This window comes from Chrysemys picta, chromosome 1, assembly GCF_011386835.1.
Source record: "Chrysemys picta bellii isolate R12L10 chromosome 1, ASM1138683v2, whole genome shotgun sequence".
In the NCBI taxonomy this organism is placed as follows: Eukaryota; Metazoa; Chordata; order Testudines; family Emydidae; genus Chrysemys; species Chrysemys picta.
Genome location: NC_088791.1, coordinates 113,311,603 through 113,334,406, shown reverse-complemented (window position 1 = coordinate 113,334,406; position 22,804 = coordinate 113,311,603). Strand labels below are relative to the sequence as shown.

At 44.7% G+C, this 22,804-nt stretch overlaps 1 protein-coding gene across 44 annotated transcripts in view; it reads left to right on the top strand.

Moving 5' to 3' along the window:
* The window catches only part of MICAL3 (microtubule associated monooxygenase, calponin and LIM domain containing 3), a 261,805-nt gene that overhangs the window by 213,360 nt on the left and 25,641 nt on the right, over nt 1–22,804 (top strand). For 33 of the 44 annotated variants that reach the window (XM_042849363.2, XM_065583151.1, XM_065583145.1 and 30 more), the window contains 8 exons: nt 28–132; nt 4,945–5,085; nt 5,502–5,593; nt 7,268–9,110; nt 10,222–10,316; nt 15,213–15,263; nt 17,337–17,444; nt 18,222–18,315. In XM_042849363.2, coding sequence (XP_042705297.2) covers nt 28–132; nt 4,945–5,085; nt 5,502–5,593; nt 7,268–9,110; nt 10,222–10,316; nt 15,213–15,263; nt 17,337–17,444; nt 18,222–18,315 — 2,529 coding nt within the window. Of the gene's footprint in view, nt 1–27; nt 133–4,944; nt 5,086–5,501; nt 5,594–7,267; nt 9,111–10,221; nt 10,317–15,212; nt 15,264–17,336; nt 17,445–18,221; nt 18,316–22,804 lie in introns of those variants that run through there. The other 11 variants (XM_065583037.1, XM_065583013.1, XM_065583061.1 and 8 more) reach the window with 3 other exon arrangements.

The window sequence follows — 22,804 nt, the reverse complement described above, 5'->3', positions numbered from 1 at the left end:
TCTCTCAATATTTTAATGCATTTCCAGCCCCATTTGAGGAGAATGAAGTGGAGGATGAGGTGGGCACAGAACCAGCAGATACAGAAGGGGAAGCAGGCGAAGATGGAGACACAGGTGCAGAGCTGGATGATGGTACAGTACCACAGTGCATCATTAAACCTTGTTATGGGAGCAGAGTCATGTTGGGAAGCAGGTAACTTGTATAAGGGTGATCCAGTCAGAGCAGATCAGTATATGTGGGAGCAAAGTACAGAAGAGAGAAAAATAGGATTGAAGTGTGAAATGGAGCTGAAGAACTGCAGTGCCATGGATTCTGGAAGACATTGCTCGCAATCACTCTGTTAGAGGGCCCAGTCTTATCATAGAATCTTAGGACTGGAAGGGACCTCGAGAGGTCATCTAGTCCAGTCCCCTGCCCTCATGGCAGGACTAAGTATTATCTAGACCGTCCCTGACAGGTGTTTGTCTAACCTGCTTTTAAAAATCTCCAGTGATGGAGATTCCACAACCTCCTTAGGCAATTTATTCCAGTGCTTAACCACCCTGACAGAAAGTTTTCCTAATGTCCAACCTAAACCTCCCTTGCTGCAATTTAAGCCCATTGCTTCTTGTCCTATCCTCAGCGGTTAAGAAGAACAATTTTTCATAGAATCATAGAATCATAGAATCATAGATTATAGGACTGGAAGGGACCTCGAGAGGTCATCGAGTCCAGTCCCCTGCCCGCATGGCAGGACCAAATACTGTCTAGACCATCCCTGATAGACATTTATCTAACCTACTCTTAAATATCTCCAGAGACGGAGATTCTACAACCTCCCTAGGCAATTTATTCCAGTGTTTAACCACCCTGACAGTTAGGAACTTTTTCCTAATGTCCAACCTAGACCTCCCTTGCTGCAGTTTAAACCCATTGTTTCTGGTTCTATCCTTAGAGGCTAAGGTGAACAAGTTCTCTCCCTCCTCCTCATGACACCCTTTTAGATACCTGTAAACTGCTATCATGTCCCCCTCTCAGTCTTCTCTTCTCCAAACTAAACAAACCCAGTTCTTTCAGCCTTCCTTCATAGGTCATGTTCTCAAGACCTTTAATCATTCTTGTTGCTCTTCTTTGGACCCTTTCCAATTTCTCCACATCTTTTTTAAAATGCGGCGCCCAGAACTGGACACAATACTCCAGCTGAGGCCTAACCAGAGCAGAGTAGAGCGGAAGAATGACTTCTCGTGTCTTGCTCACAACACACCTGTTAATGCATCCCAGAATCATGTTTGCTTTTTTTGCAACAGCATCACACTGTTGACTCATATTTAGCTTGTGGTCCACTATAACCCCTAGATCCCTTTCTGCCGTACTCCTTCCTAGACAGTCTTTTCCCATTCTGTATGTGTGAAATTGATTTTTCCTTCCTAAGTGGAGCACTTTGCATTTGTCTTTGTTAAACTTCATCCTGTTTAACTCAGACCATTTCTCCAATTTGTCCAGATCATTTTGAATTATGACCCTGTCCTCCAAAGTAGTTGCAATCCCTCCCAGTTTGGTATCATCCGCAAACTTAATAAGCGTACTTTCTATGCCAATATCTAAGTCGTTGATGAAGATATTGAACAGAGCCGGTCCCAAAACAGACCCCTGCGGAACCCCACTCGTTACGCCTTTCCAGCAGGATTGGGAACCATTAATAACAACTCTCTGAGTACGGTTATCCAGCCAGTTATGCACCCACCTTATAGTAGCCCCATCTAATTTGTATTTGCCTAGTTTATCGATAAGAATATCATGCGAAACCGTATCAAATGCCTTACTAAAGTCTAGGTATACCACATCCACCGCTTCACCCTTATCCACAAGGCTCGTTATTCTATCAAAGAAAGCTATCAGATTGGTTTGACATGATTTGTTCTTCACAAATCCATGCTGGCTGTTCCCTATCACCTTACCACCTTCCAAGTGTTTGCAGATGATTTCCTTAATTACTTGCTCCATTATCTTCCCTGGCACAGAAGTTAAACTAACTGGTCTGTAGTTACCTGGGTTGTTTTTATTTCCCTTTTTATAGATGGGCACTATATTTGCCCTTTTCCAGTCTTCTGGAATCTCTCCCGTCTCCCATGACTTACCAAAGATAATAGCTAGAGGCTCAGATACCTCCTCTATTAGCTCCTTGAGTATTCTAGGATGCATTTCATCAGGCCCGGGTGACTTGCAGGCATCTAACTTTTCTAAGTGATTTTTAACTTGTTCTTTTTTTATTTTATCTGCTAAACCTACCCCCTTCCCATTAGCATTCACTATGTTAGGCATTGCTTCAGACTTCTCGGTGAAGACCGAAACAAAGAAGTCATTAAGCATCTCTGCCATTTCCAAGTTTCCTGTTACTGTTTCTCCCTCTTCACTAAGCAGTGGGCCTACCCTGTCTTTGGTCTTCCTCTTGCTTCTAATGTATTGATAAAAAGTCTTCTTGTTTCCTTTTATTCCCGTAGCTAGTTTGAGCTCATTTTGGGCCTTTGCCTTTCTAATCTTGCCCCTGCATTCCTGTGTTGTTTGCCTATATTCCTCCTTTGTAATCTGTCCTAGTTTCCATTTTTTATATGACTCCTTTTTATTTTTTAGATCGTGCAAGATCTCATGGTTAAGCCAAGGTGGTCTTTTGCCACATTTTCTATCTTTCCTAACCAGCGGAATAGCTTGCTTTTGGGCCCTTAATAGTGTCCCTTTGAAAAACTGCCAACTCTCCTCAGTTGTTTTTCCCCTCAGTCTTGATTCCCATGGGACCTTACCTATCAGCTCTCTGAGCTTCCCAAAATCTGCCTTCCTGAAATCCATTGTCTCTATTTTGCTGTTCTCCCTTCTACCCTTCGTTAGAATTGCAAACTCTATGATTTCATGATCACTTTCACCCAGGCTGCCTTCTACTTTCACATTCTCAACGAGTTCCTCCCTATTTGTTAAAATCAAGTCTAGAACAGCTTCCCCCCTAGTAGCTTTTTCAACCTTCTGAAATAAAAAGTTGTCTCCAATGCAGTCCAAGAATTTGTTGGATAGTCTGTGCCCCGCTGTGTTATTTTCCCAACATATATCCGGATAGTTGAAGTCCCCCATCACCACCAAATCTTGGGCTTTGGATGATTTTGTTAGTTGCTTGAAAAAAGCCTCATCCACCTCTTCCCCCTGGTTAGGTGGCCTGTAGTAGACTCCTAGCATGACATCTCCCTTGTTTTTTGCCCCTTTAAGCCTAACCCAGAGACTCTCAACACTTCCGTCTCCTATGTCCATCTCTACCTCAGTCCAAGTGTGTACATTTTTAATATATAAGGCAACACCTCCTCCCTTTTTCCCCTGTCTATCCTTCCTGAGCAAGCTGTACCCATCCACACCAACATTCCAATCATGTGTATTATCCCACCAAGTTTCAGTGATGCCAACAATGTCATAGTTGTATTTATTTATTAGCACTTCCAGTTCTTCCTGCTTATTCCCCATACTTCTCGCATTTGTATATAGGCATCTAAGATACTGGTTTGATCTTTCTTCCCAGTTTTGTCCTGACTCTCCTTTCTCTCTGCCAATATAGCCCACACTCCCTCTTGTTTCCGACCCATCTCCCCGGTCTCCATATTCCCCACTTACCTGTGGGCTTTGCTCACCTGTCCCCGTCAAACCTAGTTTAAAGCCCTCCTCACTAGGTTAGCCAGTCTGTGGCCGAATAGGGTCTTTCCTCTCCTCGAAAGGTGAACGCCATCTCTGCCTAGCAGTCCTTCCTCAAATAGCATCCCGTGGTCTAGGAAGCCAAAGCCCTCCTGGCGACACCATCTTCGCAGCCAGGCATTCACCTCCATGATGCATCTGTCTCTGCCCGGGCCCCTACCTTTGACAGGAAGAATTGAAGAGAATACCACCTGCGCTCCAAACTCCTTCACCCGTACTCCCAGAGCCCTGTAGTCACTCTTGATCCGCTCAGTGTCACACCGCGCAGTATCATTTGTGCCCACATGGATGAGTAGCATGGGGTAGTAGTCAGAGGGCTGGATAATCCTCGACAATGCCTCCGTAACGTCTCTGATACGGGCCCCCGGCAGGCAGCATACCTCCCGAGATGAAATGTCAGGGCGACAGATGGGCGCCTCCGTCCCCCTCAGCAGAGAGTCTCCGACCACCACTACCCTACGTTTCCTATTCGCAGTGGTGGCAGCAGACTTTCCAGCCTTAGGGGTACGAGGCTTCTCCTCCTTTACTGTAGGGAGTGATTCCTTCTTTCCTGTATCAAGAAGAGCATAACGGTTACCTATAACCACGGCAGGAGGGTTCGGAGCAAGGGTGGAGCGCTGCCTGCTGCCAGAAGTAACCAGCTGCCAGTGTCCACCCTGAGCCATCTCCTCCTCCACCAGTGGTGTATCAGCAGTCCTGTGTACTGGGACAGCTACCTCAGCTGTCTCCACATGGACACTGTCGAGGAATTGCTCGTGGATACGGATGCTCCTCAACCTAGCCACCTCCTCCTGTAGCTCTCCCACCTGCTGCCTGAGAGATTCCACCAGCAGGCACCTCTCACATTGGATGGTCCCCCCAGCCTGGATATCAGTAAATGGAAATTGCAAGTTACAGTCTTTGCAAAACCACACCAGGATCTGGGTAGAGGCATCCATGCTTAGGCACTCTGTCTGGCTACAGGCACAGGTGGAGGAGACTTTTCTCCCTCCTCTTTGTAACAATTGAAGTCTTTACTCTCATTATAATCTTTCTGAATGAAGGAAGTGAGTATTCATGTGGGATTTTGTATCAACATTAGTAACTAGTTAAGTGACCCCAGTTAGCATGTAATAAAATAGAAGAGTTAGGTGGTAGGGTAGGAAGAATAACAGAAAGATTTAGGAAATAGATGGCTGTCCTTATGGACTTGCATCCAACACTGCTTCCTATCTGTGTCGTTTTCTTTCCCTCCCCAGATCAAAGATGGTCAGATGACACCCCATCTGAAGCAGAAGATGAGTGTCACTTACCTCAAGGGGACATGGAAGAGCCAGAATTGAAAGTCTCTGAGGATGAGGGTGAGCGAGAGGCCACTGCTCCCTGCAGTCTGACAGACGGTAAATACTTAAACTCTGTATCTTGCAGTCCAGAAAGACTGATCATTTCTTTGAATTGTCAAACTAAGCTATTGGTGAAAGCAATCTCTTTATTACATTTGAACAATGCCAATACTCAATGCCTTGCATGTGTTTGCATTTGTGTTCTGAGAAAGGTGTTGTGATACCATGAGGATTCCCAAAGCATCAGGGAACCCACAGAACCAGTTGTTCCCTCTCTCAGATCCCTATGGGTGCTTTTGGGCTAACTGTCTGTGTCATTAGGATCACATACAGATACTCAAACAGACTCCAGAGGGCTCATCCAGAATGTAAAGGGCTAGTGATTTGTTCACTGTTTACTGTGCTTCACATGGATTTAGAATGTTAAAGGGCTCATTTGTGGGGGGTTTTAATGCACTCTCCATTTTCCCTAGATCCATGCAAACCCTCTACCCCCATCTGGTCACCCAATGAGACCGCTGTTCCTCTGTCCCCAGTTGGTAGTCCCAGTGCAGAACAAATAGAGGTAAGAGTTCCTGGTGCTCTTCAAAGCTATGTTGATATCAATTAAGGGACTGTACTCTCTAGATTAGTAGAACAGCTTGTATGATTGAGAGTGATAGTTTTAGCTCTTTTTTCTTATCTAGATAATGTACATTGTCCTCTGACTTCTTGAGACCTAGTTTCATTTAGATTTTAAAAGAAAACAAGCCACTTTTTTTTTTTCCTCGGAAGAAGTTCACAGTGCAATAGCTGATCAGTAGCACAAGTCTCTAACTCTAAAGGCAAAGAAAAAGTTATTGGGGACCCTCAGTGGGCCAGTGTAGCAAGCAGGAGTTATGTATCATGCATATATACAACAGCAAAATAGTCATTGTCCAGTCCCTGCTTGAGTCTGCTCAGTCACTCTGAGTTCCCTCCACAGCAGTGCCCTGTCAGATTCATTTGCGTATAAGCTGAGTGAAGACAAAAGTCATAATTGAGACACCCCGGGTTTATGTGTTACTCGTTTCAGTGCCATTTCATTTAGAAAAATCAGTTTCCCGTGCTACTGCTCTGTGGGAGAAACTTTCTGAGTAACTTGGGACACTAAAAATGTCGAAATCATCATTCCCTGTTTCCATTTTTTTAGTATTTTATTTTAACTGTTATGTCCTTTGTTTTTGTGATTATTTACTTGCTAAATTGCCAGTGCGGTTGGATTTAGAGTCCCTAGCCAATACTTAAATTGTGAGATCAGGCTGGTTTGCTGACAGCATTCATACTGGAAGGAAGTGGAGTGATTTCCTCTTGTCACTTTTAATGGTACTATCAGACACATTTATTGAGTATTGGCCTGCTAAACCCAGGGTTGTGAGTTCAATCCTTGAGGGGGCCATTTAGGGATCTGGGGCACAAATGTGTCTGGGGATTGGTCCTGTTTTGAGCAGGGGGTTGGACTAGATGACCTCCTGAGGTCCCTTCCAACCCTGATATTCTATGATTATTTGTTTTATAGTAATGCTGCAGTCAGGATCCAGGGCCATTTTGTGCTAGGTGTTGTCCAGGCATACAGTAGACAAGGACTCTGCCCTGAAGATCTTGCATAGTTTTGAAAATAACATTTTCTGCAGCTGACACTCTCCAGACAGTAAATCTGTATGGGGAAATGTCAAAGGCTTAAATTCTTTAACATAATACATTGCCTGGGTGACATAGCAGTCTAGTGGCAGCAGGTCCAAGTGAAATCCAAAGACTCCTCAGATGATTAGGGGTTGGGAGCTCTGCAGCACCCACGTACTGAGCCCCCAGCTAAGGAATGCCTCAGGCCTTTGAGAAGCAATCCTACCCTAGCCAGCTCTGGCCAAAATGTGGAATAGGTCTGGAAGAACCTTCCTCTGATGGGGAGCCACTCAGAGGTGGGAAGGGGTAAAGTGGAATTGGGTATTCTGAAATGTACTTTCCCTCTCTTTCCAAAATTAAATTTGTCGTTTCAACTTGCAGAATAGACAGCTTACAAAGTGGAACAATATCTGATGAAAGATCCCAACTGGTTTTCCATGCACTGGAAAAAGATGCCAAATGCACTTTTCATATATTGAAGCTTAAATTATCACTCCCTTATTCCTGAAAGCCTGAGGCATGGAGCGATATTCTAAATCCCTCTGAAGGTGCTTAGGGACCATTAATAATAATTTCTTTTGTTTTTGCATTTCCATAGAAGGTAGAGGATCCCCTCACGGCACTGCCCTGCATGGACAAATCTCCAGAGAGACACTTTTTTCCTGAACCATTCCTCCTTGAAGAAAGTCCAAAAGATGAAATCCTTGAAGATCAGAAAGTTAAAAGCCCTTCTGTCTCTCTCTCTCCAATACGGTCCCAACCAGTTGCATTGCCAGAAGCCATCACACCTACATCACCAGTGCAGTCTCAGACAGCAACACCTATGTTGGCTTCATCCTCCCCCTCTGCCCAGTTGCCTGTCTGTTCCCAGCCTTTGCCGTCTGCTGAAGCATCCATTCCATCTCCAGTGGAACCTCCAGTGTGCTTTCAGCCTGTACCAGCCTTAACATCCACCCCTCTGGCCCAACTTGCCCTGAAGAGCCAAGATAATGAGGTGGAAAAATTGGGGAGCCCTACTACTGCAGAAGAAGCCCTGAAACGGAATAACCTCGTAGAGGAGTTCTGGATGAAGAGTGCTGAAATCCGGAGGAGTCTGGGGCTCACTCCAGTGAACAGAAGCAAAGGGTCAGAGCCTAGCTTCACTGTCTCAGCCCTTGAGTCAGCTCCGCTGAGTGTTTCAGAGGAGGGGATTCATCTTCTAAAACCCCAGCCTGCCCCAAGAAGGCTGATCATGTCCAAACTAAACAGTGAGCAGATGTCTCTGCTGACTCCAAAATCTCCCTCGGACAAAGAGCTGAAGAGTTCCAATGAAGTAAAGAGAGACTTATCCAGCAGCTCTGGATTGGGTCTGCATGGGAGCTCATCCAACATGAGGACATTGGCCAGCCAGAGCTTCAATACTTCCGACTCCACTATGCTCACTCCACCATCAAGCCCTCCCCCCCCACCTCCTCAAAATGAAGCACCAGCAACTTTGCGTAGAAAGAGGCATCAGACAATTTGGCAGAATGAGTCGGAGTCTAAACCAGCACCAGCACCGACACCTCCTGCACCCTCACCTTATGAGCACAACCCGCCTGCCAAAGAATCAACCCAGCCCTCAAAAGAAGAGGTGCGGAAGTCATTTGTGGAGAGTGTGGATGAGATTCCATTTGCTGATGATGTGGAAGACACTTACGATGAGAGAACTGAGGATACAAGTCTTCATGAGAAGTTTTTTACACCCCCTACCAGTAGGCCAAGACCAGAGAAGCCTCTTCACCTGCCATTGGCCAAAGAGAATGGTGGACCACCATCAATGGAAGGAGGAGCGAACCAAAGAAAGAGAGTGCTGCCTCAAATCTCTCCTGAAGCCAAGGAGCTAGCTGAGGAAAGAATGAAAGCCAGAGAGAAGTCTGTAAAGAGTCAGGCACTGCGGGATGCCATGGCTAAGCAGTTGTGTAAGATGAAAGATCTGGAGGCCGCTGCAGCTGCTGGGGCCACCAAGGCACGAAAAGCCTCCTCCATGCCCTTGAAGCCCAAAGAGAGGGTTTTTGAGTCCTCAACGCGTTTGGCCATGAAAGTAGCAGAGGGCCCCACGCTGAAACATGATGCTGCTAATGAAAGGTTCCTCTCCCCCCCTGCTGACGTTGCTGGGCCCGAAGGGTCCGTCACCTCCTCAGAGGGCTCCAGTGGGAAAAGTAAGAAAAGGACTTCTCTCTTCTCCCCTCGTAAGAACAAAAAGGAGAAGAAATCCAAGAATGACAGCCGGCTTTCTGACAAATCCAGTGGCCTGGCTGAGGAAGCCACCAAGCCCAGATCATTGTGGAAGTCTGTTTTCTCTGGATATAAGAAAGACAAGAAGAAAAAGACTGATGACAAATCCTGCCCTAGCACTCCCTCAAGTGGTGCCACAGTGGACTCTGGGAAGCACAAGGTCTCTCCAATGGTTAGAGCAGCAGGTATAGTACATCTGCCTGTCTGCACACTGTACTTTCACTGCAGCTGGAAAGCTTCTGAAATGAAGTAGTCCCAGCTTGCTACCCCACACTGTTATGCCTCTGAGTCACTCTCCTTTGCCTAACATGCAAACCAGGATTACCCTTGAGGATAATTGGATTAGAACTATACACACGTTTGTTTATAAAATAAGTGGCATATCAATGGGAGAAACAGATTGTCAAATAACAAATTTGGCACATTACTGTTCATTTCATATGTACCAGGCTACAGAACTAGTCATTTTTCTGCCTTAACCTGACTCAGAAGAGGAGTTTGCCACTTCTCAAACTTGTTTTAACTCCCACCCTGGCTCCCTACTTTGACCATCAGTTCACTTCCCTTGAATCTGCCATGGCAGACTATGCAATGTTTTTAGAGACCGACATAAATGTCCCTTCATTAATTAAAAGGTAAATGGGTGCTCAAGGGCATGGAGGTATAGTTACTTCCCCTCCTCTTTGCTCCCTGTGTAACTTGGGACCTGCCAGCTCTCCGCTGCTCTAAAAAGCAGGGATCATGGGGTCAATCATAGATACAGATCTGCCACTTGCCATCAGGTCCACTCAGAGCACTTAGTGACAACTTGAGACTCTTGAGACATATTAAAGCAGTTATCTGTAAACATGGGCCAAAGCGGAGATACCTGTCATTTCTTTTGACTTGTACAAAAGTGGAGCTGGCCAAAATGACTTAATCCCTGCTGCTGTCATCCAAATGCCCAGCCTCTTTGTAGGAATGTTGACCTGGCTGGAGGGAAAGGAAGCTGTGCTTACCATGTTCAACATCATTCTCAAATTTACCTGCTTCAGAAGGTGGTGCTTCCTTAGAAACCCCCCAGTCAGTGATTCCACATTGTGGTGTCGCTTTGTGGAGCGGTGCTTTTGGGAGCACGATATTCCCAGATATTGCAGCAGTGAAGTGTGACTGTGATAACTATTTCAGAAGTATAAGTCAAACAGGAGCAAGGCCAAGCTCAAAAGTATCTGCAGAGACAGAGAGAAACACAATAGTAGTGACCACTCTTCTAAACCTGTCATCCTATTCTTTCTTTTTTTGGGTCTATTTTCTCAGATTTGCAGCTCCGTCGACACTTGAGTTTCTCAGAGGACTCTGACCTCTCCAGTGATGACGTTCTCGAACGATCTTCTCAGAAATCCAAGCGAGAGGTAGGTAGGAAGACCATTTAGATAGAACTGTTCTCATACAGATCACAGACTCAGAACCACAACAACCTTTGCCAGGATTAACGTTATTATTCTTACTGTTTTTGCTGCGGATGGTGTTAGTATAAGATTGGTTGAATAATAAACCTGAAATCAGCCAGTCAGTTTCAACAATAATCCAAATTCCCTATTGGCATTGTACAGAGGTCCTGTTGTCACTGCCTTGCGCACAGGCATTGTGTGTGTATTGCTTTGTTTGAGGGTAGGATATTTTTGTCCCTCTAGAGAACATACTCACAATCTCTATCAATGGGAATTTCATGTCTAAAGAGTAAATTTTACTTGCTGTAACGTTACTACAGAAATGTGCCATTGGGACATTCCTCACTTCATGGTGAAGATCTGGTTTTAGGATGTTGTTGTGCCAACCTGTTCAATAGGTTGATCTGTTGGAGTTCGAGGCCAACTGCATACAGGTATGTTACTGTGCATTCAGCAGAGGCATAAGCAAGACAGAGTATCCAGAGAGGAGGAAACTGCAGGTTTGTGGTTCTGCAGCATGGCATATGTGTGCGTATTTCCCTGGGGAGATGGGGATCTATACATTAGCGTTCTTCTGTCTGGAAAGGGAGAGCCTGCGCCTATTCCTCTCCCATTTTGTCCCTGCTCCCTTTGATGGATCCATGGCAATTAGCAGGGTGTCTCTGGGTGTAAGCAGTGACTGCGAAACTGAAAAAGGAAGAAGGCACGTTGGATACATGGGGATTTGAGCGTAGGGCTGTTGCTCATCGTGCAGGTAAGGGCTGGGTGTGCCCTCACCTTCTTGAGAGAAAGAAGTGTCTGCTTGCTCATGAGCAGCCTCCTCTGGCTAGTGCTGTGGCGTTCTGGAGCGAGCCACATTGACCCCTCCCCAGCCAAAGGCAACTACACAGTGAAATGGGGCTCAAAGGGGAGTAGAAAAGTAAAGAGAAAGCAGAAGGAGCTTCTGCTGGACCCCCACAAACACCCTAAAAAAGAAACCTGTCATTTTGCTGGGACCAGGGCATACCTATGAGCAAGAGACCTGGCAGGAACTGAGGGGCGCCTGCTTTTTATTTCTCTCTATCTAGTGTATTCATCACATAATGAAGGGGGTGGCCATGTTTTCATAGTTTCATTTGATCAGGGGGAAAAATAAAGTAAAAACAGAACAAGTGAAAGATTTAAAAAAATCACAGTGGATGTTGGAGTGGAGAGAAACCTGCAGCTGTCGGAGGGGTTCCTGGATGTGCTCTGCAGGTTTGGGGTGTGATGATTGGGTACAACCTTCTCATCCACAGTACCATGATCCTCAGCTCAAGCATGCACTGGAAAGAGAGAAGTGAGTTCTCTCCTGTCCCCACTTTCTCCCCTTGTGCCTGGCTCCCAGGGTATGTCAACACTTCAAGCTGGAGGTGTAATTTTCAGTTTGAGGAGACGTACCTGTGCTAACTGTGATCCCGCTACTGTGCTAAAAATGTAATTGTTGCCATGGTGACTGGAGAAGCTAGCCGTTGGAGTACGTACCTAGCATCTGGGATGGGATCATCCACCTCCATCTCATGAACTAAAGGAGCCTCAGAGAACAGTATCACAGCTCTCCACTCTAATGGTGAGCAGCTCCCCCCAACTTTCACCAAGCCTGGAGAAATCAATGGCAAATGCCAGGTTAGGGCAGATGTCTGGTTCAGCTGATTGGGGAGGTTGTGGAGCAGTGCAAATGGAAATACAGCAGAAGATAATTTCCACTTGTATTTTTAACTATGATAAGATAAAATGTAGTTTGAGCAACTAACAATAATTCTCATAAACATGGCAAGCAGAGGGATTGGTGTACTGAAGTGAATGCGACTCGCCTCACTTAGTTAAACCTCTTTAAGCTTCCCTTCCCTATATATATATAGTCACCTTTTCTGAGAGGAGGGTTTTACTCTGGGAACTGTTCTTTATATTGGACCCCTTTCTTTTCCTTCTTTGCTTGCCCTCGAGGTGTTTCATGACAAGTTCCGCATTGCATCTGAGATGCAGAAGGAGGAGGTACCTGAGGAAGCAGAAAGAGACGCAGTATGTGGGGGTTCAGATAAGAGCTGTGATGCTGTCATTCCTGTCCAGCTTGTGAACTCCTGGCAGCGGGACTTCAATAAGCACCATGTATGCTCTCAAAGTTGAGGGTGCTCTAAATATTCACTCTTTTTCTCTGACACCTCCATGCTGAGCAACTTTGGTATAGATTGGCTTTTGCAGAAGAGATGCTGGCCACTGAGTATTCCAGGGCCTGGGGATATTATAGATACCCAACAAAATATTGTTCTTCCTTTAAATTTTCTCAGCTATTTTACATAAGCAGCAAGATTTCCAGGGTATGGTTTTCTTGTCTCATTTTCTCCATTTGCTGTGGCTGAGTCACACTTAAGGATCTCTTCTTTGCTCAGTGCCCACCTGTGCTTTCCAGGAGCAGTAATTGGGAGCGTGTGCACTCATCCAGAGGGAACAGACCACAGACACATCAGCTTTTGGTTCACAACAAATGTGTCTGGGGATGTAAAACATTTACACCACACCCTGGCAAGTCTCGCTGCAGAAGGAATTGCATCCAGGGTGTGGCTGGCAAAAGGGCAGCACTGATTATTGGGTTTGTGCCTTTTAATTGCAGCCCAAGTCAACTGCTTATTTCCTCCATTATGGGGGGAAAACTGGCTTCCTTCATGCCGCATAACTTTTATCTGAACCCTTTCGAAGTTAAAATCCAGCTAATGTTGCTTTTGTGGTTGTTGTATTGAACTTGCTTCCCAGAGGGCTTGGCCCATTTAGCCTGCCCATCATAGCATTAGCAATCAGCAGTGAATTAACTTTGTGTGGCTTAGTGTGTTGCCTTTCAACAAACGCTTCCTGTAAAGAATGTTCATGTAGTTCCCTGTGGGGTGTGCGCTAATAGGGGTGTGTGTGTGTGTGTGTGTGTGTGTGTGTGTGTGTGTGTGTGAGAGAGAGAGAATGTACAGGATGTGGGGCGGTGATCAGAGATACATGTCTCCTGCTGCAGATAGTTCGCTGAATATTAAAATTTGCATACATGTTCAGATTGTTTCTCAGCTTTCCATTCATGATTGTTTTAATTAAATGAATATTCTGCAAAAATGCTGAACGCTGGCGCTTTGCCCAGGGTGTTACAGTGCGCTCTGTACCTCATCGCACAATGGAAATTCACTTCGCCTAGGAACAGTGGGCAGTGCAATCATTTCACCGTAAGGGGGTAATGGAGCTAAGGGTACATCTGCGCAGCAGCTGGCCTCATGCTTCGCAGCACGGGTAGACAGACGCACACTAGCTCTGCTCGAGTTAGCACACTAAAAATAGCAGCGCGGCGGTGGTGGCTCAGGCCAGTGGCTCAAGAACAGTCTCACCCAAGCCCCTGGGCTGTCCCGTCTAGCCTGAGCTGTCACCTGTGCTGCTGCAACCACACTGCTATTTTTAGTGTGCAAGTTTGAGTAGTGGTAGCGTGTTCTTGTCTACCTCGAGCAAAGCTAGCACGTCTGTCTCCCAGCTGCTGCGTGGACATGGCCTTAGCATGCCACTCTTGAATCGGTATGGTAGTAAATATTTTTTTTTACTGAGTTGAAATTACAAGACTGAGGGGCCAGAGCAGAGTGTTCAGCTATTACTGACTCGTAGCACAGCTCCGTACTGATCCGCTGCTGCAGCAGAACACTTCCAACACCCTGCAGCCCCACTGAGTCACTACTGGTGTAGTGAAGAGTGTCTCATTTCAGCACTTTTGGAGGAGTCCCACTCAGGTAGCAAGTCAGAGCCTCCATTAGCTTATGAGACACAACATGCTCAGAGCCCCAGGTAATGTTCTTGCAGGTTACAAAGCAATGAGCGAGGCCATGGTGATGGAACTCAGAGCTTATTTTTAATTAGTAAGCAAAGGCCAGATCGAAGCTATAAAAGCACCAGAACTTCTGAGAAAAAAGGGATGGAGCAGAAAGTAGATGAGGGGGAATGTGACTGAGTCAGCACGTGATCTTGCTGCCGCTCTGAACGTTGAACAAGCAGACACCAGAGTGAGTCCCACCAGGATGCAGGCTTTAGGCTCTGTGACAAAGGCAAAACCCATGGACAAGATAACAGACTGAATAGAGAGCAGTATAGTGAGATATCCGAAAGGGCTTCTTCACCAAGAGATTCATTAATATGTAGAATGGACTGCTGTCTTAGTTATACATCTGTACAGCACCTACCTCAGTGGATGCTCATCCCTGATTGGGGTTCCCAGCTGCTGCTGTAATACAAATAAGAGCTTAGTGAAGGCCTGTGGGGTTAGTGATTATGAATCTGTGATGCATACATATCTGTCAGTCTTATTTTTGGATAGATCTGTTGAAAGTTGTGTGTTCCTGGCAAGAAACATCAGGTGGACTGAGTGAATCTAGGGTTCTCACAAGCCAGATCTTTCTTTCTAAAAGAACTCAATCATATGTGTGTGGATTCTTTTTTAAGAAGCCATATATGATTGGCTGAGCTGGTTCAGATCAAAACAGAACCAACCCAAACCATTGTTCCAAAGCTTGAACCAAAATGTTTGTCCACATATCTACATATATTTATTGCCAGAATAGAAAAGGGGATCTCCTGGATGACTGGTTTTCCAAAGAGGCTCCTCAGTTGGAATTGCCGTCAGGAGAGTGCTGGTAAATGGATTTCTGAGTAGAGATTTTCCATTGTGCGTAATCAGGCTGTGCCAGGTTCACCATTTGTACAATTTTATGTTGCGCTTAAAAACAGCTTTGTTTGTATTACTGTGCATTTGTTTTCAATGTTGAACTGATTTTGCTCCATTTTGTGTGTTTTTATTTTTTTCCCGTTACCATTCCCATTTTAAAGTCGATTTATGTACCACACGCCCTGGCATTCAAGAGATCATATTCGTCAAAGGTAGTGTCTTCATTGCTGGCCATTGTTGCATGCATGCCCATTTATTAACCCATCATATCCATACCTTGCTCCCAGCCCTCCCACCACATCTGCACTAACACCACAACCCCTGACTCTGCATGAGTGAGATGTTAGCAAACATTGGCAATGGAATCTTCCTCGAGATCATCTACAGAAAATGCGACGAACCCCAAACCTTTCTGACTTGTTAGACTGCATGCAATGATCAGTGCACCTCAGGGGTCCAAAAAGGGGACTGTTAATCAATCTGTAGGACAGTCTGGTGTTGCAGATGCATTAAGAACCCTTAGCTTCAAAGCAGGCTGATTTGTTAGGTAGAAAGTGTACTGTACATGTGTATTAAAAAAAAAAAAAAAAACTCTCCCCATTTGAAAAAGAGTAAATGGTCATGTGTTAGTTTCCAGGGTCTTTTGAAACACACTTGGACAAACCGTGAAATCATAATGAAACTATCCCAGGTTGTTGCATTCGTTTTTCCAGAATGGAAGTATCTCTGTTTCCTAAACTCCATCCCTGTCCCCAAACCTAGCCTGTGTCACAGGAGTATCTGGTGTGATCTGAAACCCCCACCCCTCAATTATTTTGCTTTCTAACTGGGGTAGCATTATGTGCAGAAGAATGAAGAAGCAACGCATTAACTCCTTTCCCTTGGCAGATAGAATGGTGCCTCCATGTAATCCCCTGTGTCAAAAGCTTGGGATAGAGCTGCTGCCCTTTGGCTTTAAAACTCCACTGAAGATCACACTAAACTATCCCAGATATTGGTTGCCAAGACCAATCTTACAAAGATGGGCTGCTCAGTTGGGACTTGCAAAAGAATAGTGATGTTAACTAGATTTTTAAAAAAGAAATTCAGGTCTCCCTTTCCCAACATTTTGCCCCTTAAACTGAGCGGCATCTCTGTCCACAACTGGGTTTGATTATGAAGAGGCAGTTGCCTCTTTCCAATTGACCCTTAGACTTTGAATCTGTGGATATGAGGAGGAAAGGTGCTTTTTTCAGTCAAGTGAGCTCAGTCAGGTTAGCTTGACATAATTGTGAGGCCCTGTTAACATCTTTAAAGTCACATATGTTTGTGCCCACCTAGGCTACAACACAGATGTAATACTGGTCTGAAATAATGAGTGAAAAGGTGTTAAACTGTGTCTACCCTGGTATTAAGAGGGCTTTCCTGTCAGGTTAAGCTAACTCGACTGAGTTAACTTGTCTGAAAAAGCACCTTCTTTCCCCTGTAGCTATGGCCTTTCTTTCCTTGACATGATTTCTTGTGGTTTCTTTTTTCACTGGCTTGCTGTGATGGTGGTTGTTATGACAGTCTCTTCCCTCCTCCCTCCCTCCCTGACGTTTAGGTTTTGTCTATATACACACAGAAATTACAGTGATTTAACTAAGGACTTGTCTACACAGACAAGTTTTACCAGATATAAAACTGATATATCAGTATAACTCCTCTATGTGGACATATATTCCAAATAAAGAGTGGCTTTTTTCCATTTAGCTTAAAATCCTTCCAAAGCAACATTAGATAAACTGAAAAAAGGCACTCTTACACTGGAATAAGACTGACCATGTGAGGGGGATACTGATATAAGCAAAGGTGTGAATCTAAAACAGTATAATTATGTCAGTATGACTTTCCCTTGTAAATAAGCCCTTAGTCTTTTTCTAAATTAAGTCAGTGCAGCCTCCATACGTAGAAACTTTTAAATTGATTTCAGAGTGTCCACACAAGAGGGTTGTACCAATTAGTTAAATGGGTGCAATATTTGTGCTTAGACTGGGTCTAGGATGCTATTTACCAGCTAAAGCCGGGACTGGGATAAAATTACAGCTTTGCAGTTGAGCTACACACTCCTTCATGCTGTATTGATCCTGACAGTGTCACTTGCTGCGCTGTGAACACCTGTGCAGATGGAACAGCTTGACTGTTTGACAAAGTTCTGGAAATGAAGGATCACATCACTTGTGAGGTTAATGGAGAGAGGAGTGTCGTCTTTCCCCCGCGCTCTTGTTCATGGTATGTGAAATCTGCTCTTGTTTTTCTTTCTGCAGAGAGCCTACACTGAGGAGGAGCTGAACGCCAAACTGACCAGGCGAGTGCAGAAAGCTGCCCGGCGACAAGCCAAGCAGGAGGAACTAAAGAGGTTACACAGAGCCCAGGTAGTACCTCTGGTAGTATCTTCTTGCCCTAACAGGAAATACACTCTGCCGTCCAGGAAAACCAGGTTATCCTGACACTCAGCAGGATGTGCAAGAGGAGACTGTTTAGCCAGATTTTGTTGTTTACTTTCCTGTATTTCAACAAGATTGCTGCTGTTCCTACTGGCTTCATCATGTTGGGTACCACTTCACAAACATGCCAGGAGTTGCTCAAAGCTTTCATGATAGTGCAGAGCAAGGAAACACCTGCATAGTCAGAGCTACTACCATTGAGCAATAACCATTGTTAATTGAATGGAATAACAGACCTCCCTGAATAACATGCGATGCAGCTATGCCAGTGATGATTGTATAAGCCACGGATGTTACAGTGGGATTTTGCTGCAATAAGTGTACCAGATGGACGTTTTATTGTCAGACACACCTTTGGAATGGGTGGTAGGTGTCTTTTCCAAGTGGTGGTGGGAGTTACATGAAACCTGTTGGCCAGTTGTGTTCTCTCACTGAGAATGGGGCCCGCCTAACCAAACAGCACCACCTCTTGTCTTGGGGGTTGGTGGGAGTCTTAGGCAGAAAATGGGACATCATGGGATTGCTTGCAAAACTAGGGCAAAGGACACATCTCTCTCCTGATGAGACACCTACCTCGGAAGCATTGCATGGAGAGCAGCTTTTTGGAATTGCTGGGAGAAAGGGGAGCTGTCATTCTGAGGTGGATAATTTGGAGTACTGGAACAGTTCCTGATGATAGTGTTCCTCTCTTCCCTTCCTGAACAGATCATCCAACGGCAGCTGGAGCAGGTAGAAGAGAAACAGAGGCAGCTGGAGGAGAGGGGGGTTGCAGTGGAGAAGGCCCTTAGAGGAGAAGCAGGTACCTTAAAATGTTGTTTGTTTTTAATGTTTGCTGACTAAATGCCCATACAATAGTTCGTAACAATTTGGAGTTTAGGGTGAGGAGGTCCCCTCTGAACTGAAAGTGGAATAGTTTAACTTGGACTCAGATCATGAATTAATTCCCCTTTTCCCAGCAGAATGTTGAGGCCCTGTTATCCCTGAGGTTCTTCTAACTCTGGGGCTTCTCTTATGGGAGAAGTCCCCAGAGCAGTTGTCTTTGCTCGGGGCTCAGGAAATGCCTACCCACTATTCATTGAAAGCTATTGTATAAGAGCTAGGTGTTTCTATTATTATTTGGTGATGGAACAAAAGTGGAATATTAATTACATCGTAGAGAAATTGCACAGGGGTTACCCAGCTGGAATTCACTTAGGTTACCCAGCAAGGAGAGCCCAGTTGGCAGGATAAGAAAATCACTGTGAAATGACGTCTGTTTTTCCTGCATTGTATTGGATCATCAAAGTTAGTGTCCACACAAGAGACCATCACAGAACTGCCCCAGCAAGTACCTTCTCCTCACTGCACAGCCCAGACACCAATAACCTCTCACCCAAGCTGTATGGACCAGAAATGCATGTACCAAAAGGTTTCACCGTGTCACGCTGTTAATGGAATGTGCTACATCCCTTTTGTGGCTAAATACAATGAGTACTGAGCGAGGCTGGAAAAATATCTGAGCAGAAAAACACTTGTTCCGTGTGGCAGTTTTCTACCCCTACAACTTCTCCATTTGATATCATAATCCAGGGAAAAAACAATCCCAAATAATGATACTATTATTGGGCCAGGAGGCAACGCCCCCCCAGGCAGATGCAGGGCATGTGCGCCTGGCAGGCCCAGATGTGTGCACCATACTGCAGAGGTCAGAGATTATAAATGGTAATAATTGGACAGCTGTTTGAAAGACGGAACAGTGTGGTGCTCGGATGGAAGAGCAGCCACTGTCTCTGTAAGGATTGCACTGGACTGGGTGATGAAGGTTCCTTGGGAGGGAGGTCTGGTTTGGTTTTCATTGGTTACTACTCAGCCATCTCACTTGGTTGTCTTTAACCCTCAGCTTGGCTTTCTGAAAGTCAGAGTCCTAGTATTTAAGGCCAGAAGGGACCACTAGATTATTTAGTCTGACCTCCTGGATATCACAGGTCACCAACATCACCCAGCACCTGCACACTGAACCCAACAACTGAAATTAGACCAAAGGAACTGAGATCTACAGGGTACTAAATGACTGTGTGCCATAGGAAGAGAATATGAGGGACCAAGATGCACCAGTGCTCAAGCCCACTGCGATAGTTGGGAAATTAAGTGAGAGATACCCAGATAAACTTGGCAAGTGACACTCACCCACCCGCTGCAGAGGAAAGTGCCCATAGAGGCTGGGTGATTAACAGTGTCTTATCCAAACAAAGGTTTGTGCTGCAATCACACGGTCAGCATTGGAGCACAGGCTGGATCACCTCATTGGTTTTTTGTTCTGATTGATTTATATGATATGTCGGTTCACAGAATAATCTGATGCAATAATACATCTGCAGTGGCACCTCTCTCGCTCTATGCTATATATGCATTCAGACATGGTGCCACTCGCAGACCCCAGGCCCTCTAGCTACTGCACAATTAATACCTCTCTCTCTCTCTCCTGCCTTTGGTTAGTTTTTTAGCTTGTTCCCCTGTCACCTTGAATCCCCTCTTCCTCATTCACCTGCTGAGGACATCCATGTAAGGAGAGTCACCAGAGGCCGTGGAGCCCTACAAATGGAAGCGTGTGCTTCTCCACAATCTAGGGAATGTCTAGGCAGGCAGGCAGTGATGGTGTGGGGGTTGTGGGTATCCAGTTTGGGGGGCAGAGGGAGAGCTGAATTGGAGCCTTGCATATTTTACTTGTCATTGAGCCTGACAGAACCTAAAGCCAGCCCTGCATAGGCTGGTGTGTTTGTGACCATTTTTTAAAAAACAGGAATATGAGAACATTCATCTCTCTTGTTCTGACTACGAGAATCTCCTGCTCCAGCAAATCTGTGGGAGATGCTCTGAGCCTGTGACAGCACCAAAAGGTTGTACAAGTTATGTTTACAGAAGCTTCAGCCAATCATAAGGGACTCTGCAGCCTAAGCGCTTCCAAGCCTTGCAGAGGATAAACAGGGAATGCTTTATTCCAAAAAATGTCTAAATCCAACCTCCGCTGGCTGAAACATAGGCTAGAATGTGACCTGTGTCCCCCACTCCCTCAGCCAACCCAGTGGGGGCATTTTACATATCTTCACAATGGAGCCACTGTGTTTCCCCTCTGTTTAAAATCCTTCCTTTACCCCTCCCTCCGTAGTGTTATCAACTTTTGTCTCCTCCATCCATGCATCATCCAGGAAATCGACGTACATCTCCTCCTTCCCTTTTCCCTGAAGCAGACCACTGCATTGCCTCAGATACTGACTCAGCAGTGATCGCTATGTGTGAAATTGCTGCAGTCTCCACTGAACTTTATGGCTTTCAATCCTGCTTTTTTGTCCTTGGTCAACCATGTTAGCACTTCCCCTTAGTGAAATCCTATAAGCAATGGGGGTCAAAAGGAGATGAATGTGTACAGTGCTTGTATGATACCTGAAGATGGTCTCTCCCTATTTCCCAAGTTTATTCAGAGGGAAGGAATGCCCTGGTCATGCTTAAGGTGGGAGAAATAAATCTTTTTTTACACGCCTGGCTGACACAGAGGGCTGAGGTACATAGGAATTACTGCACAGGATCAGACCAATAGTCCATCTGGTCTAGCATCCTTCCTTGAAGAGTAGCTGGTACCAGATGCTTCAGGGAAAAGTATTAGACTCTCTGTAACGTATAACTGTATAATCACCTGTCCGTAGAACAGATTTCTTCCTAACTTTCATCACTGGTTGACTCTTGACATAAAACATAAAGGTTTATATCCTTATTATTATTAATAATCATAATTTCAAGTAGCTCCTACAACGTGCAAGTCGCTGCACAGACATAAAGGAAGGAACAGAGTCTACCAAACAAATGGTAGGGAAATATGCAAGTAAAGTGGACAAAGTGATTAACCACTTCTTGATGACAATATTAGACATATGGACAGTTTCCATTTATTCCTCAAATTTTCCATTGTTAATCAGCGAGGTTTGGTGCATTTATATAATTTGTGGCAATGAGCTCCACCAGCTAATTATGTATTGTGTAAAAATATTGCCTTTATCAGTTTTAAATTTGCCTTTCAGATTTCCTTTAATTGACTCCTTTTTTCCTTGTATTATGAAACAGAATAGACAAGAGCACCTGATCTTCTCTGCACCACACATTATCTCTGTCAGGTCCCCTCATATTCATTTCTTCTCTAAACTAAAACATTTTAAATCTTTCCTCCAATGGGAGTCTCTCCCTGCCTTTAATCATTCTCATCACCCACTTCTGGGCCCATTCTATATCTGTAATATCTTTTCTGACATGGGGTGACAAAAACTAAAAACAGCATTGTAGGGGAGGATTTATGATTTGTTTATATCATGGCATTAAAATAGTTTCACTTCTGTTTTCCATCCATTCTATATACATCTTAACATTGTTTGCGTTATTAACTGCCACTGAGCAGATGTCTTCATTGCACTGTTCATAATGATGTCCAGCTCTCTTCCTGAGAGGTTACATTAATTTAGAACCCAGCAATGTGTATGATTTTTTTCAAATCATTTATTCCATCTTGCATTATCTGATATTTGTCAACATTGAATTTCATGTATTATATTACCCAATCATCTAACTTGGTTAGGTCCCTTTGAAGTTCCTTGGTCTACTTTAGTTTTGACTAAAACCTAAATAATTTTAGCTGCAAATATTTCCACCTCACTGTTCACCTTCTTTTCCAAATCACTGATCAACACATAAACTCCACCAGTTCTAGTACACAACTTGGGAGTACCCCACTGTTGTTTTCTTACAATGTTGAAAGTTGAACATTTATTCCTACATTTATTTTTTGTATTCTTAGTTTATAGTCCATAACTGCTCCCAGACCCCACTTCCCCATGACTACTTAGTTTCCTTATTAGTCTCTGTCTTTCTTTAACAATCTCTCCCATCGGTGGTTGCACAGACTAAATTCAAGGCATAGAAAAGACATCTTTGAACATTCTGAAATGTGGTCTCCGTCTCCAGTGAAAAGTTTGGTGTGTTCAGGAGCTCAGTCTTTTGAAATCTTTTTTGCACCAGTGCCTCTTTCTGTCAGGTGCAGTGGGATAGTCTCAAAGAACGTTTAATTCTCCACTTCCCTCAAATCCCCCATGGGAAATAGTGTTCTGTATGGGACTGATATTAGTTTAGCAAAACTTTGTTTAAAAAAAAAAAAAAAAGGCATTGGTCTGGTGGGACACATTTTTGGCTTTGGGCTCTAGTGTTTATTTTCCATTCTGTTGGCTAATTATTAAACTAAGTGAGTAATGAGCGCTCTGTCATCATGG